Raw genomic sequence first — 18,949 nt, 5'->3', positions numbered from 1 at the left:
ATCCGATTGGCTCTGTGGTTGGAGCCAATGCCCGCCCACAACCTAGGCAGCCCACACAGCGATGCGTCTCTACAATTCGTAGCCGCATTTCTGCAGACCCCTCTCTGATTGGTTGAGGCCATTTCTGCAGACCCCTCTCTGATTGGCCGAGCGCGCGCATGCGCATGAGCCGCGACAAGCTCCTCTAGCCAGGAGTCGAAACTCCGTTAAGCTCCAGAGAGAGAGGCTGAAAACCCACAGTTGTTGCCCGACGGATGGGAGCCGAATCCCGGATCCGAGTTTTCTGATGAATAGCCCCAAAACATGGAGGTCGCGAACGCAATTTATACGCATGGAAGTATTGATTACGCCATAACGAATCATTAAACAAATATACCGTTAACTGGAATATGTTGTGTGTGCCTTTACACATATGTTGGATAGGATTATGTAATTGGTTTGTCATTAAAAACCAATAATAATCGCTCGCCGGCTTCGCTGACCAGAGCTCTCTCAGATTCAAAGTTTTAATTGCAGCCTAGAACATACATGTTTCGGAACCAATGTGTAACTAGACAGTTACAATATAACATTTATATTAATTAACCGTTAATGCCTTAAGAGAAAGAGTCTGGTGGTCAATTGCTACGGAAATGTTGTGTCGCAGACTGTGTGGATGACTGTCACTCAAAGTGCTTATGGGCGGAGCCAGGCCAACACAGCCTGAAATCCAGATGCTGGGAAATGAGGCTTTTGAGTACTTGATTAGAAATATAAAACAATGCATTTTTTTTAATAAAACCTTACAGGGGTGTTCCATAGACTCACAGGAATTGTGTAAAGTTGCCCAAATAGTGCTAGGAATAGCAATGCATGTCCCCTCGCGTTTAAATCTCGCAATGGGCCTCGCATTTCTCCCAGATGGCACTGAGTACGGCTCAATACACACAATTGTTAAGGGGATGCAGACCAGAGAAAGACTTTCATCTTGTTTACATCAGGGTCCCCCATTTTCAATTCATAGTGACATTTATGACATACACAACATACGGTTTGCCGTTCAGATTGTGTCTGGTCGTTATTAACTATACCTAGTCTAGTCGTCCCAAAAAAAACGAGCCTGTTGTACACAGACGGTGAGATAAAGTAAATAAAATACATAAATACATTAATTGAAAGTACTGTCTATCTGTATGTCGTCGTGTATGTCATTATGTTATGATGAATTGAAAATGGGGGACTCTGATGTAAACAAGACAAAAGTCTTTCTCTGGTCTGCATCCCCTTAACAATTGTGTGTATTGAGCTGTACTGTATTGTACCCATTCTGCAATCTGTTAATAAAGTTTTCAATCAATCAATCAATCAATCAAACCGCGGCCCCCTGTTTGAGCCAAATGACCGTCGTCTTGTCCAATCGCCGTGGCGGTGGCTGCTTTAGTCCCCGCCCACCTGTGGCTCTTGGAAGAAGTGGCTGGACTAATCAGCGCGCGCCTCCGTGTGTTCCGCCATTTTGTAAGAAGAAGTCTGCCCGCGCGCGCCGCCTCCTCCTCCTCCCTCCTCCTCCTCCTGCACTCACACTGCGCACGCGCCCTGCCTCCTCCTCCACTGCGCACGCGCCCTGCCTCCTCCTCCACTCAACAGTCTGCCCGCGCGCCCTGCCTCCTAGACCTGCTGCCGTGTTTACTGTGCAATGGACGGGTAAGTGGAACAAGAAGAAAGAACCGCAATTCTATATAATACATATCTAAAGTCACCGTCGGGCGACTTGTGTTATTATATATGTATATATCGTCCGTGTGTGAAACTGTTCGGCAAGCCGCGCGACACTTACTCGATTTAGACGGAGAGAAACTTTGTGCTTGAAACGTTTTTTTTTTCTTCTTTCCCCTCTCTCCAAACAGACGCAACAGTTAGCAGCTAACTAGCCTCCTTAGCTATAAGCTAACTAGCTAAGCTAACGTTGGGTCTCATCATGTTCGGCTCTTTTTTTTTGACGACGACGATAATGTTTAGCAAACTTAGACGTTAGCTGTTCGGCCGGTTTAGATTAAACTATTACACTTTGTCTGGTTTTATCTGGTTAAAAGTTTTTTTTGGTGTTTGTGCCAAAATGTGTGCCAGGTTAACGTCTCCGCCGCTGCCTTTGGTTGAACTCCTCACTAACTAGAGGCTCGAGCTGCTGCCGTTAAAGCAACGTGTCTCAGTCTCTCTTCCGCATTCATTCGTGTCCAGGGCCATGTTAGTTGAAGATGTCTGATGATGGCTGATTTGATTGCATTGCTGCACGTTTGATTTGGAAGGAAAGTGTAATTTTAATATGGTTATGTATGCTTAAAAAAAAAGGTAAGAACTAATGTAAAAGCTAGATGTGTTTTCAATTTTGGGAGTTACATTGTGGAATAGTCTTCTTAGTGACAGGGTGGAAGTTAATGAAGGATAAAATAATTCAAGAGTACAGTTTTGAGTAAAACATCAAACATTTATTTTTCTCAAAAAAAAATATTATATCTTGCAGCATATTTTTAGTTTTTTTCTTATATTAAAAGATATTTAGTTTTTTAAGAATTGTAAAGGATAGGCAAAAATAAGCATGTGCTTCATCAGCCTATTCCTTTTTTCGGTCATTGAGTTTGGATTTGTTTGTGTGAGCTTACTTTGAATATGTACATTTGTGATTTTTTTTCTTTTTTTTTCTCTTTTGAAAGTCCACACGTGTGTGTTTTTGATTTATCTGTAAACAAAGACCGAAAATAAAACTATTCATCAACATCATCATCAAATTTGAAGACACAAAAAACTAAAGACGTCCCTCAAATTTCTAGATATGCTGAGCTATATAACACTAGGTGGGAAGTGTTTCCCTTTCTTGCAAAAGCTTGTTTGTAAACTTGAAGAAGCTAACGTTGGTCCAGATCACGACTCGCTGTCGCTGAGAGAACCAGCAGGAAGTTTTGTTGAACAGAACCCAACAAGTTGCCTGAGTGAGAGGTGGAAGTCTTTTTTTATATTATTATTAATTCGGCTGTTTGGTTTGCATAATATTTCTATATTATCCTATTTTGTTTTGGTGTGTTATTAAGTCAGGTTTGTGGAAGTGCTGTTTTTGTGTGTCTGTGCATCACGCACTTTGATTATATGCACTTTTACTGTAAATTGTGCCTCTATGCACTTTACTATGATATGCACTTTTAGGGGATGTTGTTATCAACTTTAGCATTTGTCCTTTTAGACTGTCTTGTGTTTTTCCATTTTTTCCCCCTGTACTGTTTCTACTCTGCTCCTGTTTTGGATTAGTTGTAGACACCAGTGTTTGCTCTGTACCTGTATATTCCAATGTGGATTCGTCCATACATGGCAAATAAAATCTCTGACTCTCTTGACGGGGGAATCTCATTTCTCAAGTTAACATTCCTGAATTCTGCGTCTCTCCCCCCCCCCCCTCCACTTACTACAGCCGCCTAGACGCTGATTTGTACCCTCTGGGATCCGGCTACGTCACTGAAATTGAGTAAGTATTGATTATTAACCTGTTGCTTTTTTTTCCCCCTCAAAACGTTTTTTCAAAATAAGGCTTGTTGTGAGTTGTATTTTTCCACTAGATAAAGATAAAGCTTATTCCTTCATTGATCCTCTTTGTGAATTCAGGATGTCATCTGCACGGGAGCGTAGAAGCGCCCTCCCATCCTCAATCTATACAATTGTATTTTTCTTTTCTCTTTTCTCATAAAAAAAGGGGGGGGGGACACACTATGAGTGGGGTTTGTAACCGGTCAGACCTGCAGGCTGTTGTTGTCTCTGAAATGAGGAACTCAGTGTTGGATTTCCTCTGCTTAAAAGGCAAATATGCTGATGCGTTTGTATGAAATAGATCTCCCCTAGTCCCTGCAGTATACACACGGTGCACGTATTGTGCTGCGGAGTACCTCTAACCTTTTGGACTCCGTGTAGATCACACAGCATCTGCTTTTGTTTTGTTTGGCGTCACAATTTATTAATGAGATCTCTCTCTCTCTCTCTTTTCCACAGCAGTGTCCATGACATATCGGTTGGCACCAAGGTAGGCATCTTTTTCACTCATTCATTTCATGTCTGTTCTTTCTGCCTTTTTCTCACCAGCCTTACTATTTACAGGGCTTTAGAGTTTCCTGCTTACCGGGGGGGGGTGTAGAACAATGCACGTTATCCTTAGTTAGCTGATCAGTTAGGTGAAACTTTTGTCCAGGAAACTTAAAGTGTACCAGTTACTTCACAAGTCACTCGGTGTGTCCCAGCTGTACGATGATTATCATCGTACAGCTTTATCATTATCATTGTGATTCGCAGACGATAACTTTATTGGAAAAATAATTTTAAACATTTGTTTCCCATTTGGCAACAGTGGTCCGTCTAGACGCGGAGAATAATCCTATTTATAGTGGAGACTGGTGCATGAAGTCTTGCTTGTTTGTTCAGGGCTTATTGTATAATTACAGAATGCTGTTCAGAGCCGTTTCTGATACGGCCTGGGCAGGACTACGTTAAAGATTTATGAACAACAACCCAGAGGTCAGCGGCCGCCGGCCCGTCTCTCCGGGGGTCCAAGGGAAGCCACTGCATTACGTGTCGTTACTAGTTTGAGATTTAACCTCCTCTCGTTCTAATGACGGCCCACCGGAGCGATAAAGCAAGACGGGGTAATAATAATAATAATGTGGTGTTGCCCCGTTCTTCCTGAGCACTCGCGGGTTGACGAAGCAATCTTGAGTGAAAGGGGAAGTAGTCTGGCCTTGTGTGACGTTGCATTAACGAGCTCGCTCGACGTGTCGGTGTGTGGCTCCGTGTTCTCGTTTGCAAAGGAACACATGACTGAATTTGGCTTGTGGCGCTACAGTAAGGAGCTTGTTCTACGCGTCAGTGTGTCGATCCATGTTCTTGTTTGCAAAGGAACACATGACTGAATTTGGCAAACAAACGCCTGTTGTTTGTGTACTTGTGTACCCAATAAAAAGACTTGTTTTAAAGTGCTCTGCTTAAGCTCCAGGGCGTGGGGGGGGGCGCAGGCCTGCACGGAGTAATTGGAACAGAAACCGGGGCGCCGTAACCTCCCCCAACTTCTCGGCCAAAGGTCCTCCCGCTGTTTAAACAAACGATCTGATACACACCCAGAAAGTGACACACAGCCCCCCCCCCCCTCCAATGTGTTTGCAGATCATTCAATCAGGCCTATTGTATTCTGTGCATGAATAACAATGCCCCCCCGCCCCTTATTGCAATCAGAAGTTGGTGAGAGAGGGGCCCGTTCCCTTTTTTGTTTCTAGCTCTTGTCCTGTTTTCATCTGGTTCTGGTCGTCCTTGTTGTGGGAACAGTGATGCGGAGGGCTGCCTCTCTGGAATCTGTAATTATTCCGTCTGGGCAGAGTGTGTCTGGAATTCCGCGGTTGCATTCCAACCTCCCCCCCCCCCCCCTTCTACCCTCCCTGCGTGGCACCATTCCCTGCCCCCCCCCCCCCCCCCCCCTCGGCCAAGGCCGATCACGGTGAATAAACATGCTTCCACCTGCAATGTTCTCTCCCACGTCTCCCCCGGGAGTCCCCCCCCCCTCCTCCCCCCCCAGCAGAGCACGGAGCCGCAGGGCAGAGAAAATGAGGTTTCACTTGTGAGTCGTCACGGCTGTAATGAGGTTGTGGAGTCAAACAGATTGCACTGCCAGTAAGAGTTGAGCGTTTCTCTAACGCTATATGTACTCCACTAGTATAACATGCACTACACAACGAGGCTTTAGTCGAGGGCCTGTGCTGCTTATAGGAACAGGGGGCACGAGTCAAGTCACGTTTGAGTTACACGCTAGTAGTCTCCTCCACATTGTGGCTATTGTTGGGAGTTGAGAGCGTTTCTCTAAACTCTTAATGTATTCTAGTGTAACATAAAATTAACTACACACTGTGGGAGGCATTAGTCAAAAGCCCTGTGCTGCTTATAGGAACGGGGAGCTCAAGTCAGTTTGAGTGTGTATTAATGGAGTTACGGGCTAGTCTCCTCCACGTTGTGGCTACTGTTGTTGTCGCTGCTGAATGAAAACCAGGTGTGTGGGGGTGGGGTGGGGCCTTTGCCCCCGGTCACGTACCCTTATCAAGTTCTCTTCAGATCAGTCAGTGCCATTGTCAGTCGCCGGCACAGTCACTTAACAGTTTCAGTACGGGAGCAGTTTCAGTCATAATCCCCTCGAGGTTGCCTTTCTGTTCCAGCGTTCCGAGCAAACAAAGGGCTTCAGACGACAGGTTGGCACTCGTCTCGCAGGTTTGTGGCGGACGAACGAGCTCGGTTTCCTCAAGTCGACTGAACAAAGCCTCTCAACTTTATGCATTTCAATATAGTGTCTCCCTGCTCTCTCGGGCTCGACCACACAACCCCGTCAAAGTGTCTGTAGCCGTTTTTCTATCCGATTGTAGAGCAAACATTTTGGAAAAAGGATATGAATTGGGCGTGTTTGCATCAGTCGGCTTGAGGTGAATAAACTTTCTGCCCAGAGCACAGAATGTAGGTCACAAATATAAACATCCCTGTGGTTTAAGCCTTTCACTACCACACTACAGAAGGTTAACCCTTTACTATCGGTTCCGTCTGTAGTGTGATAGCAAAGGGTTAACCTTCTGTAGTGGTAGTGAAATGGTTAACCCTTTGTCGCGTGGCAGTGCAAGGGTTAACCGTCTAGTGTTGCAGTGAAAAGGTTAACCATTTGGTAGTGTGGTAGTGAAAGGATTAAGTCTATATGGCTATAATAACGATATTATAATGGCCATATTACAATAGCAGTGGCACATTGCACATTGCTTTTTCACATCTGACGGTTCTGGGGTGACATGATTTACAGACGGCCTTTTGCTGCATCATTTCAGAAAGTTTTAAACCCGGCTGAGTTTCTGTGCAATGGAGTCGGACCAAACGGCAGAGCGTTCATCATCATGGAAGCCTTTTTCCTCCCATCTGCCGTTATTTATATGACGAATGCCTTTCCATTGCCTATTTACCACATTTCCACAAATGCACCTCCAGGGAGCCTGACATTTCTTTTTGTGAAATTGCGAATGTTTTATTGAATTCTGCCGTTTCCACCCAGCGTTTCTAGTGCAATACTTCAAAATGGCCATAAAAAAACACACAGCTGGTTTCTCTTCTCGGCCCACAGTGGGGAGGCGAGCTTCTGTATCTGTCCTATGCTCGAGGTCCCTCCCCCATGCTGGACTTTGCCCCGGCCTGTAGATATTATTAGAATGAGGAAGTGGGAGGGGAAAGTACTGCGATGGAACAATGGACCCGTCAGTCCGCAAGGAGGAAGTAACCCAACCCTGGCTGGAAGATGGCCCGTCCAAATATACGTCCTCTTCACTGTCTCTTCTGTTAGCAGAGAGGGAGAGAGAGAGTGATGCCTGTTGCCCACAACCTCCTAAGAGTCTGGCGTTAGTCATCACTGCCAGAACTCCTCATTGTCTGCATCTGTTGTGGGCCCTGTTGTGGGCCCTTTAGATACAAATGGCTGCTTAACCCATTTAGACCTAAAACGCCTGCTAAGAAGAATGCATTATATAGCCTGCATATACACACACACATGTGTTTCTCGGTTTCAATGGGTTAAAGGAACAACGTTATGGGGAAATTCACTTACTTTCTTTTCCAGAGTCGGACAAGAGGATAGATGCGGCTACGAGCTAGCCTAGCTTCAGCACAAATGAATGCAAGCGGACATGGACCACTAGCCTGCCTTAAAACTCTGGGAGGGGCCTTTTTGGCCCACAGCTAGGCTCTGGTCCGTATTCGCGCCCATTCATTTGTGCTAGGCTAGCTTGCAGCTGGATAGCTTTCTACTGAACGCACAGAGGAAATTGGCGTCTATTTTCTTGTCCAACGATAACGATTTCCCACAATGTTCCTTTAAGCTCTTAACACGCCGACCGGCGTGCCCGTGGGCGGAACGCACTAAGTCACGGCACTTTGCGAGTGGCTTGCGGCAGCATTTTTCGCCAAACATATAAAACGACAGAATTAAAGATATATTTGTTGCCGTTCGAACGCCACCTCACTCGACCAAATCGGTTCTCGACGAGTACATGACGATATGTCAGGTGAGCGACTTTTTACGGGGCGCTCGTCAGATGACCACCCCGGACTCCCGAGGCTCCAGAACTGCCAATCATCCGCTGATGGCGGAAAAAGCAGATGGAATGTTTGAAAGTGACGGGTTGTCCTCCATGCGTTGCTCACTACTAGTGCCTCCCCTGCTCACTAGCGTATTTTACATCTTGAGCAATAATATTTGCATCTGGTTCTAGCAGCGTTCTGTCATGTCAAGGGCACGCGGACGTCGGTGTCTATCTGGCTCGCGCATATTGCATGGCACTGTTGCCGGCGAGTTTTCAAAATGAAACCCCCCTTTGAGCGTTGCCGCTAGGAAAACGAAATTGCCTGCCAAAATGGCGTCGCCTTTTAACTTGGACACGCAAACGAAATAATGCGAAAATGAAACGTAAGTGTAACCATGGCCTACGGGGTCTCTTAATGTATGAGTTCTATTTTGCATGGCTTTTCCCTGTTACACCCTAACGTTTTATTCCCGTTGTCCTTGAAAAGCATGGGTTTTCATCTCACGGCCAGTGATGAATGTTCTCCCACCCCAGGGACCCCGCCAGAAAGACCCCCCCCCCCCCCCCCTTACACTCATGTTCCGACTCACCGTAGGCCCCTCCGACGCATCGCTAAGTTGATACTCGTTTAGGGAACTCAGGGTCACTGATCCGAGGTCAGCGATCGTCTGGGCCTGCGTTCCATCTTCGCCTAATATACGCCTGATCCCGGGACGGTGAAGAGGGGACAGGGGCCGGGTCTTGTTGCTTTAGGCACCAGGCGGAGAGTGGATGCTGGGCCTCTGAGCGAGCCAGTGAGTCAGCCCGGCCATCTGGACTCAAAGGGATAGTTTATATAGCCCTTACAGTCCATGTTTGGGTCCTATGGCAACGAACTGTGTCCCCCCCCCCTCCCTCTGAACTTCTATACACAACGCCGCCTGGAGGTCTCCTCGCAGACATCAATCTTTTCGGTTCCATTTTGAGCAGCGCTGCTACCTACAGTTTCAACTGGAAACCCCCCCCCCCCTCGCTTCCTTGTAGGCCTGGGGCCGCGATTTGATTTGAGTTTCAATTAGGGCTTTGTCTTCCCCCCGCGGTCGATTATTGTGCCGCGTGCCATGTTGCTCTCGCTTTTTTTTGCCTTGCGTTTTAAATGCAGCGCCACTGTTCCTTCACAGCGGTGCCCAAACGGTAGTTTTCAGCCGGTGTCAAGAGGGAGAGGGGAGGAGCCACGGCACGTTTCTCCGGTTATTTTAGAAACGTCTCTTAACTCGTAGACGGCGACGACGGTCGAAAGGCGGGGCCTTCGGTCGAGAAGAAAAGGTCAAACCAATTTCAGTCGTCGTCATAAGAGTAATCGTGTTTTTAATGGATCGTGATTTCAATATCGATCAAAATTTGCACGATTTATGCCTCGTTGCTGTAGAAGCCCAGAGATTCACATACGAGGCACATGGAAGAGTGCCGGCGGACGGACCTGCACAGCCGCTAGTCGCCAGGAGCTCTCGGACTCCCGGGAGCGGGTCCTGTGTGTGTGTGTGTGTGTGTGTGTGCCGCTGTGTAACAATGCCCTCCAGTCTCAGCCAGAACAGGACCTTCATTGTGGAGTGATGGAGAGAGAGAGAGAGAGAGAGAGAGAGAGCTTAGGCCGCTGAGCCACTCCTTGTGACTGCTTCACTCCAGCACACACGCACACACACAGCCGTGAGAGCACTCCAGCACACACACACACAGCCGCGAAAGCAGGCCTGAAACAGCACTTCTATCGACTGTGTGGAGTGAGGCGCCAGACGAGGCTGGTCTCACACAGGACAGTACAGTAGTGTGGGCCGGCAGTATCTTATCCGTCTCTCTCTCTCTCTATCCCTCCCGACAAGACGGTTTCAATGTGTCAGCCTCCCACTTGAGAGAGAGCGAGAGAGGGGGGCCTTGTAATGGCTGCCTGCCTGTTGCAATGTCAACCTCTTCCTGCTGCTGACGCACACACTTAAATTCCTGGTGCCAAGCTGTTTTTCTGTTTGGCGTGTGAACGAAACATGTGATGTTTTGGAGCGTTGACCCCCCTCCTCCCTCCCTCCCCTCCTCCTCCTCCAACCCCCTCCCCCGGGGTAAGAAATAATAGCCTGTGTGGTCGTGAATGTAACTTATGATTCGTAGCTTGTTGGCAGCAAGTAGTAGTTGCGCAGCAGAGGAGGTTGGAATGAAAGGGAACATGTGATTGTGGTGGGAAAATGGAATATTGCCCCCTGGGCAAACTAGGCCACTGTATCCGTGCGAGAGGAGTATAGGGTTGGGTTCTTCTGAAAGTGTTTTTTTCTTTCTTTTTTTTCTCTCCCTCCCTTAATCCTCTTTGGTTATATCGGATGACTTCCTGCTTCTTTCCCCCCGCGCCGCACAATGGCTGGGTAACGTGAGAGCGCCGTGTGCCGTCGTCGTGTGCTGCTCCACCTGTCGACTCAACCACCTCCTTTTGTCTCCCTCTTCTCTTTCTCTCTGCAGAGGGGATCCGACGAACTCTTTTCCATATCCAACGGGCCCTATATCATGAGCTCAGGTAGGAGGAGGAGGAGAAGGGGGGGGGGGGTTGAAGTGCTTGTCGTATTGAGTGTTGTTGTGTTTTGCGTTGCCACGACGATCTGTCGGCGGGGGCTATTCAGCGAGGCAGAGCCTCTTGTTCCCTTTCCTCTCCTCCTCGATGATCGGCGTCTCTCTCTCTCTCGCTCTCTTAGCCAATGGCAACGACAGTAAGAAGTTCAAAGGTGACATCCGGGGCCCCGGCGCGCCCTCGCGTGTCATCCACGTGCGCAAGCTGCCCAACGACATCAACGAGGCCGAGGTCATCAGCCTGGGACTGCCCTTTGGCAAGGTGACCAACCTGCTGATGCTGAAGGGGAAGAACCAGGTGAGACACGCCATGCGACACCGCACGTCTGTTTTCCTACATAAGAGACGCGTTTCTTTGGAATGTCCCCCCCTCCCCCCCTGTCGCTAGGAAACGGCTAAAACCCGCAGATGATTTTAAATTGCATCATTTTCCTCTCGAAAGCCGGGTTGCCACATGTACGATAATTATATGCCCTCTGCGCCCATTTTGTTCTCACGGTCATGACGGATGATTTTCCTCAAAACGATCATTTGAAGCCTCCCATCTAATTTATAATAACCACCAGTTAGTGCACCGTGTGTATACTGTTTTACTCTTACTCATAGTATATATTCAAATTCTTTATTGCCTATATTTATTGTAATGCATATATACCCTTCATTTTGAGAAAGGTATTGTGAGAAGTTTGCCCGCTCTCTCTCCCCTGTGCTCACGTGGGTTTCCTCCGTGTTTTAATCTGGTCTAAGACGTGCATCGGAAGTTAACCCCTCAGGCCTCCGGGCTCCGGGGGCGACACCCTCTGCTCCTCGACAGTTAGGACGGGTTATAAACAAACTACGAGTCAAACTAATTGACCTTTTGATCTTGAACCCCGCCCTCTTCTCTCTCGGTCGTCCCCGGAAAACAAAAGGGGAAGGAAGCTGTGGTTTGCGATTATAAGAGGATCAAGGAAAGGGGGCCGATCTCGATATGGGTCAATCACCGGTGTGTGTGTGTGTATACAAACGAGATGATGTACCCGGTGAATGAAGAGGTTGTCATGGTAATGTGCCCCCCCCCCCCCCCCCCGCAGGCCTTCTTGGAGCTCAACAGTGAGGAATGTGCTCAGACCATGGTCAGCTACTACTCCACAGTCACGCCCGTCATCAGGAACCACCCCATCTACATGCAGTACTCCACCCACAAGGAGCTCAAGACGGACAACTCCCCCAACCAAGTGGTACGAGCACACGCGCACACACGCATGTTATTATGGTACTGGTGTATTGACTTGCCTTGCCTTAACCTAATTCGAATCATAACCATAACCCTTTCACTACCACACTATAGAGACGGTTAACCCTTTCACTACCACACTATAGAGACGGTTAACCCTTTCACTACCACACTATAGAGACGGTTAACCCTTTCACTACCACACTACCTACGGTTAACACTTCTGTAGTGTGGTAGTGAAAGGGTTAACCCTTTCCAGTGTTAGTGAAATGGTTAGCTATTAGCTATGTTTTCCTTTCTTGCGAGGACCGTTCAACATCAAAGTCAGTCCTCACAAGTATAATAACTTAATTCTGCATCTAAATGCACAGGCGGACGGTGTGTGTGTGTGTCTCTGGACAATGTTCTCAAAATTATTGGTATTAATCTTCTGTGTCTCTTGGCACACAGCCCTTTTTAAAATCTGCTTATTTTGAGTTAGTTTTGATTATGTTCTCATTTAAGGACTCGACACTCTCAGCGTATAACTAATGCATGTACGTGCACACACCTGGGCGGTGTTTTCCGGACAGTGTGTTCTCAAAAGTTATTGGTATAAATCTTGTGTTGTCTCTTCATTGGCATACGGCCCTAAACAGTTGTTGCAGAGTTTCTGAATAGACACATTTATCAACGGTGTGCGATTCTGGCCGTTCCATGCCAACGTTGTGCCAAGCGCTGTGCCGAAGATTTACGAGCGAACTACAGAAAAAGCGGCGTACCGAACTCCTCCAGGAAGCCAACGGGAAATGGGCTCCCACACGCCATTGTTCAAGTCGAACCGTGTTTATTATCCTTGTTATTTATCAATTTTGCCGTCCAATTTTTGCATCGTAGTCGATGCAGTGTTTAACCCTTGTACCCTCAAAACTAGTTACACTAAGACCCCTCGTAGTCGATGCAGTGTTTGACCCTTGTACCCTCAAAACTAGTTACACTAAGACCCCTCGTAGTCGAGGCAGTGTTTGACCCTTGTACCCTCAAAACTAGTTACACTAAGACCCCTCGTGGTCGAGGCAGTGTTTGACCCTTGTACCCTCAAAACTAGTTACACTAAGACCCCTCGTAGTCGAGGCAGTGTTTGACCCTTGTACCCTCAAAACTAGTTACACTAAGACCCCTCGTAGTCGAGGCAGTGTTTGACCCTTGTACCCTCAAAACTAGTTACACTAAGACCCCTCGTGGTTGAGGCAGTGTTTGACCCTTGTACCCTCAAAACTAGTTACACTAAGACCCCTCGTAGTCGAGGCAGTGTTTGACCCTTGTACCCTCAAAACTAGTTACACTAAGACCCCTCGTAGTCGAGGCAGTGTTTGACCCTTGTACCCTCAAAACTAGTTACACTAAGACCCCTCGTGGTCGAGGCAGTGTTTGACCCTTGTACCCTCAAAACTAGTTACACTAAGACCCCTCGTAGTCGAGGCAGTGTTTAACCCTTGTACCCTCAAAACAGACCCCGCATGGACTAAAGTGCAATATACATTATACAAATAATTGTATATCGATATTTTTCTTTAATAACTTTTTCTAACTATTTAAATGTCAGTTTTTATTGATATACCACTCTTATTCATAAAATAATTTGAAATATTACTCGATATAATAAAGGCTATGGGCAATTGTATGTTCTCATAGATGCACGCCGCACTCTACAATCCATAACAACAAGCCAACGCCGTTTTAGTTTAATGAACGTTTTCCATTGGCCTGCTCCATAACAGTGGAAAAAGAGAAAACGGGGAAAATTACACGTAATTGCTCCAAAAAAACGGGGGAAACGATAAAAATTTGATGCCCCGGCTTCAGTTTGAAAGCCTTGTTGGCGAAGCGGCCGCGGAGGACGACGCGCTGGAGACACCCAGAGGCTGAGTAACCGCCTCGATGAGACGGCAGATCAGACTTCATATAGAATCAGCGGTTGCATTTCCAAAGTTTGTCCAAAAATACACACTTTGACCAAATGTAATAATCTTGTATCTTAACAATACTACTGAAAGATTTGCACTCTCTACCTAATTTTTGCATTTGTACGCTTTCGGCTTGCCATCGCCCCCCCGACTGCTTTGTTGTTGTTGTTGAATCAAGTAAAATCCTAGGTAAGCGTGTATTGTGCGCATGAACGTGCGGCACAATTCATAGGTTTCGTTTTGCGGTAAACAAAACAAAAATGTATCCATTACCTACATTTGGCACCGGTGAATCTGTAGTGCCGGCGTGATTCGGTCGATTCCCTTAAAAGTACCGGATTGCGGTGCCCGCCCCTACTGTCCATCTTGTCTTCAGTCATGTTCAAAGCCCCTTCTGATTGGAATACCTTACCTGCAAATACTCGTTCCATCTCATCTTTTTATTTATTTAAAAATGCGCTGTCTTCTTACTTTCATAGTACATGTACATGTTTTTAGTTTATCATTTTTAGTTTATCATTTTTAGTTTTATCATTTATATACTGCATACTATCAAGACTTTCACTACTTATCTCGTACGAAGTAACGATCCATTCCTATCCTTGCTTGATTTGTGTTTTGTTTTGTTTGTCCTGTTTATTTTGTGATCTTGTATGTTGGTTTACTTATTTTGTAATGTCATTTCTCAGTTGATTTTGTTGTTGTAGACTGTTTCGATGTCTAATGTTTTTGTGTTTTTATTATTATTATTTTTTTTTCTTTTTCTGAAAATGTACATACGTTGTATTGTGTTTAGGAGCCCCTCGAAAACGAGATGCTACATCTCATGGGGTTATTCCGAATAAAGAATTTCAATATATGTTGTATTGTCCTCCGTTGCACTGTGTGACTGTGTCTATAGTGTTTAACCCTTTCACTGCCACACGACAGCCGGTTAACCCTTTTCACTGGGACAATACAGAAGGTTAGCCCTTTACTATCACACAACCGACGGCGATGCTCCATCATTAGCATCATTAGCTCCGCATTTGCGGAGCTAATGATGCTAATGATGGAGCATCGCCGTCGGTTGTGTGATAGTAAAGGGCTAACCTTCTGTCGTGTGGCAGTGAAAGGGTTAACTCTGCAGTCAGTAGTTACTGTGCAGCAGTCTGGTCGGCTCTCTGAGAGCTAATATAAATAAATGACTTGACTCCACTCGTCTCCTCCGTCTGCTCGTCCCCCCAGAGGGCCCAGGCGGCGCTGCAGGCCGTGAACGCGGTGCAGGGCGGCATGGGAGGCATGGCCATGGCGGGCGACGCCTCCGGCATGGGCGGCATGGGGGGGGGCATGGGCTCTCAGAGCCCCGTCCTGCGGGTCATCGTGGAGAACCTCTTCTACCCCGTCACGCTGGACGTGCTGCACCAGGTACGCCTTTCATCTCAAACCTTTCAGTCGTCACACCCTTTCACTGACCGGCCGCGCTGCCAAAGGGTTAACCCTTTCACTGACCGCGCTGCCAAAGGGTTAACCCTTTCACTGACCGTGCTGCCAAAGGGTTAACCCTTTCACTGACACACAACAGTGTTAACCCTTTCACTGACACACAACAGTGTTAACCCTTTCACTGACACACAACAGTGTTAACCCTTTCACTGACACACAACAGTGTTAACCCTTTCACTGACACACAACAGTGTTAACCCTTTCACTGACACACAACAGTGTTAACCCTTTCACTGACCGTGATGCCAAAGGGTTAACCCTTTCACTGACACACAGCAGTGTTAACCATTTCACTGACCGCGCTGCCAACGGGTTAACCCTTTCACTGACACACAACAGTGTTAACCCTTTCACTGACCGTGCTGCCAAAGGGTTAACCCTTTCACTGACACACAACAGTGTTAGCCCTTTCACTGCGACAATGCAGAAGGTTAACCCTTTCACTGACACACAACAGTGTTAACCCTTTCACTGACACACAACAGTGTTAGCCCTTTCACTGCGACAATGCAGAAGGTTAACCCTTTCACTGACACACAACAGTGTTAACCCTTTCACTGCGACAATGCAGAAGGTTAACCCTTTCACTGACACACAACAGTGTTAACCCTTTCACTGTGACAATGCAGAAGGTTAACCCTTTCACTGACACACAACAGTGTTAACCCTTTCACTGACACACAACAGTGTTAGCCCTTTCACTGCGACAATACAGAAGGTTAACCCTTTCACTGCCACACTACATAAGGTTAACCCTTTCACTGCCACAATCGACCCTTTCACTACCACACTACATACGGTTAACCCTTTCACTACCACACTGCGAAATGGTTAACCCTTTCACTGCCACCACGACAGTGTTAACCCTTGCACTGCCACACTACATAAGGTTAACCCTTTCACTGCAACAATACTGACTGTTAACCCTTTCACTGCCACACAACAAAGTGTTAACCCTTTCACACCCACACTACAGAATGTTAACCCTTTCACTACCACACTGCAGAGTGTGGTAGTGAAGGGTTAACCTTCTGTAGTGAAAGGGTTAACCCTAGCGGTTCCCTCGTTTAGTCACGTCGAGTGTACAAAAAGGCATATAAAATCATACCGATAAGACGCGTAAGGATACCGATCAATTAAATAATTTACAACTTGATTGACAAAGGTTGGAGACCAAGGTTTTAAACCCGGAACTTCTTTTTTTGTGTACATTTGAATGCATGTGTGTGTTCCACTTATAATGCTCACAGTTTAGCAGTAGCCTACTGTGCCTTCACATTGCATGCTACGGCCAATGGCCATTCTTGGCCCCTCTCTTTGTAGAGAGTGTGGACAACTGCTAGCATGCTAGATTAAACCTTTGTGGAGTTAACAGGGCCACCAGTCTTTAAGAACGGACTGAGTCGGTAGTATAATACTCCAACACTTTCACTTGTTTTTCATTTAAATGTCTGGAAGAGCTCAATACATTTTTCATATTATATTTTCGTTACCTTTTTTGAGTTGATCTAAATGTTACAGATTGTGTTAAATGGGCTTATGATATCGTCTCATATCGATTGCATCAGGCACCTGCATCGTATCGTATCGTGGCAGATATCGGCAAATATCGTATCGTTGTCCAAAACCATCCAAGCAATCAATCTGGAGGCTTCTGGTTATTTAAACCGTGCTATCGAATCACTTCACTACCTTTTAAGAAATGTTTTGGAGATTCTAAAAGTGGTGAGCGGCGAGAAGATTTACACCAGGCGCCCTTGTTGACGACTCTGCTATGGCAACACCGTTAGTGTGGCTGACACTGTTCGTCATTATGCCATCTATGCACTCTTCCACTGAATAATCTACCTCGCCTGTATCACTACCTACTAGACTAACATGTCTCCACTACTCTGCACTCTTCCACTGAATAATCTACCTCGCCTGTATCACTACCTACTAGACTAACATGTCTCCACTACTCTGCACTCTTCCACTGAATAATCTACCGCGCCTGTATCACTACCTACTAGACTAACACGTCTCCACTACTCTGCACTCGACACGGCTCCACCCCAGTTTCAACACCCTCTCGATGAACATCGTTACTCGGCTGCTCCTGCCGACTTGTCGTCGTACAGAACGTGGCTTTGGATAAAAGCGTCCGGCTGAATGTTGTGCCGTGTCTTGTTTTTCTTTTTACCCCCAGATCTTCTCCAAGTTCGGCACAGTGTTGAAGATCATCACCTTCACCAAGAACAACCAATTCCAGGCTCTGGTCCAGTACGCCGACGGCATGACTGCTCAGCACGCCAAGCTGGTAAGACCGGTGCAGCACACACACACACACACACAGGCACACACACACAGGCACACACACACACACACACACACACACTACTCTGTCCTTTTGCGGGGTTTCCCCCCGAGACAACCCGTCCGTCGAGATCACAAGGATCCCGGCACAAATGGATTCCCTAAACCATTTTTTTTTACTCTTTAACCGGTCGCACGCACTTCTTTCCACTAAATGATTCCTCCTCCGGCCGTCGGCCGTCGCTGTAAATAATGTCTACGTCACGGCTCACATCTGTGATGGTTTCTTGGAGGCGGTTTAGTGTCTCTGGTAAGAAGAACGACACGAATCGAAGCCAACGAGACTTGTGTGGAAAGATCTGCGCGTTGAAAGTGGTGTGGGAAAAACTAGGTCAAAGTGACACACGCATGTAGTCCAAGCATCACAGTCTCTGGATGTAGACGCGATCACATGTTGCTGTTACTGTGTCTCTAAACACTGTCTCACCTCCACAGTCTCTGGACGTAGACACAATCACATGTTGTTGTTACTGTGTCTCTAAACACTGTCTCACCTCCACCAGTCTCTGGACGTAGACACAATCACATGTTGTTACTGTTACTGTGTCTCTAAACACTGTCTCACCTCCACCAGTCTCTGGATGTAGACACAATCACATGTTGCTGTTACTGTGTCTCTAAACACTGTCTCACCTCCACCAGTCCCTGGACGTAGACACAATCACATGTTGTTGTTACTGTGTCTCTAAACACTGTCTCACCTCCACCAGTCTCTGGACGTAGACACAATCACATGTTGTTGTTACTGTGTCTCTAAACACTGTCTCACCTCCACCAGTCTCTGGACGTAGACACAATCACATGTTGTTGTTGTTACTGTGTCTCTAAACACTGTCTCACCTCCACCAGTCTCTGGACGTAGACACAATCACATGTTGTTGTTACTGTGTCTCTAAACACTGTCTCACCTCCACCAGTCTCTGGACGTAGACACAATCACATGTTGCTGTTACTGTGTCTCTAAACACTGTCTCACCTCCACCAGTCCCTGGACGTAGACACAATCACATGTTGTTGTTGTTACTGTGTCTCTAAACACTGTCTCACCTCCACCAGTCTCTGGACGTAGACACAATCACATGTTGTTGTTACTGTGTCTCTAAACACTGTCTCACCTCCACCAGTCTCTGGACGTAGACACAATCACATGTTGTTGTTACTGTGTCTCTAAACACTGTCTCACCTCCACCAGTCTCTGGACGTAGACACAATCACATGTTGTTGTTGTTACTGTGTCTCTAAACACTGTCTCACCTCCACCA

At 46.7% G+C, this 18,949-nt stretch overlaps 1 protein-coding gene across 1 annotated transcript in view; it reads left to right on the top strand.

Moving 5' to 3' along the window:
• The first annotated feature begins 1,629 nt into the window (after positions 1-1,629).
• Positions 1,630-18,949, top strand: part of LOC311225661 (polypyrimidine tract-binding protein 1-like) — a 32,375-nt gene continuing 15,055 nt past the window's right edge. Inside the window, exons 1-8 of the mRNA XM_084311053.1 lie at positions 1,630-1,680; positions 3,437-3,490; positions 4,009-4,039; positions 10,581-10,635; positions 10,811-10,983; positions 11,759-11,905; positions 15,075-15,254; positions 17,521-17,631. Coding sequence (XP_084167179.1) covers positions 1,673-1,680; positions 3,437-3,490; positions 4,009-4,039; positions 10,581-10,635; positions 10,811-10,983; positions 11,759-11,905; positions 15,075-15,254; positions 17,521-17,631 — 759 coding nt within the window. The 5' untranslated portion in view covers positions 1,630-1,672. The remainder of the gene's footprint in view (positions 1,681-3,436; positions 3,491-4,008; positions 4,040-10,580; positions 10,636-10,810; positions 10,984-11,758; positions 11,906-15,074; positions 15,255-17,520; positions 17,632-18,949) is intronic.

Source organism: Notolepis coatsorum, assembly GCF_963971535.1.
Source record: "Notolepis coatsorum genome assembly, chromosome: 3".
Classification (NCBI taxonomy): Eukaryota; Metazoa; Chordata; class Actinopteri; order Aulopiformes; family Paralepididae; genus Notolepis; species Notolepis coatsorum.
The sequence above is the reverse complement of the archived record's forward strand: the minus strand, read 5'-3'. Positions and strand labels throughout refer to the sequence as shown.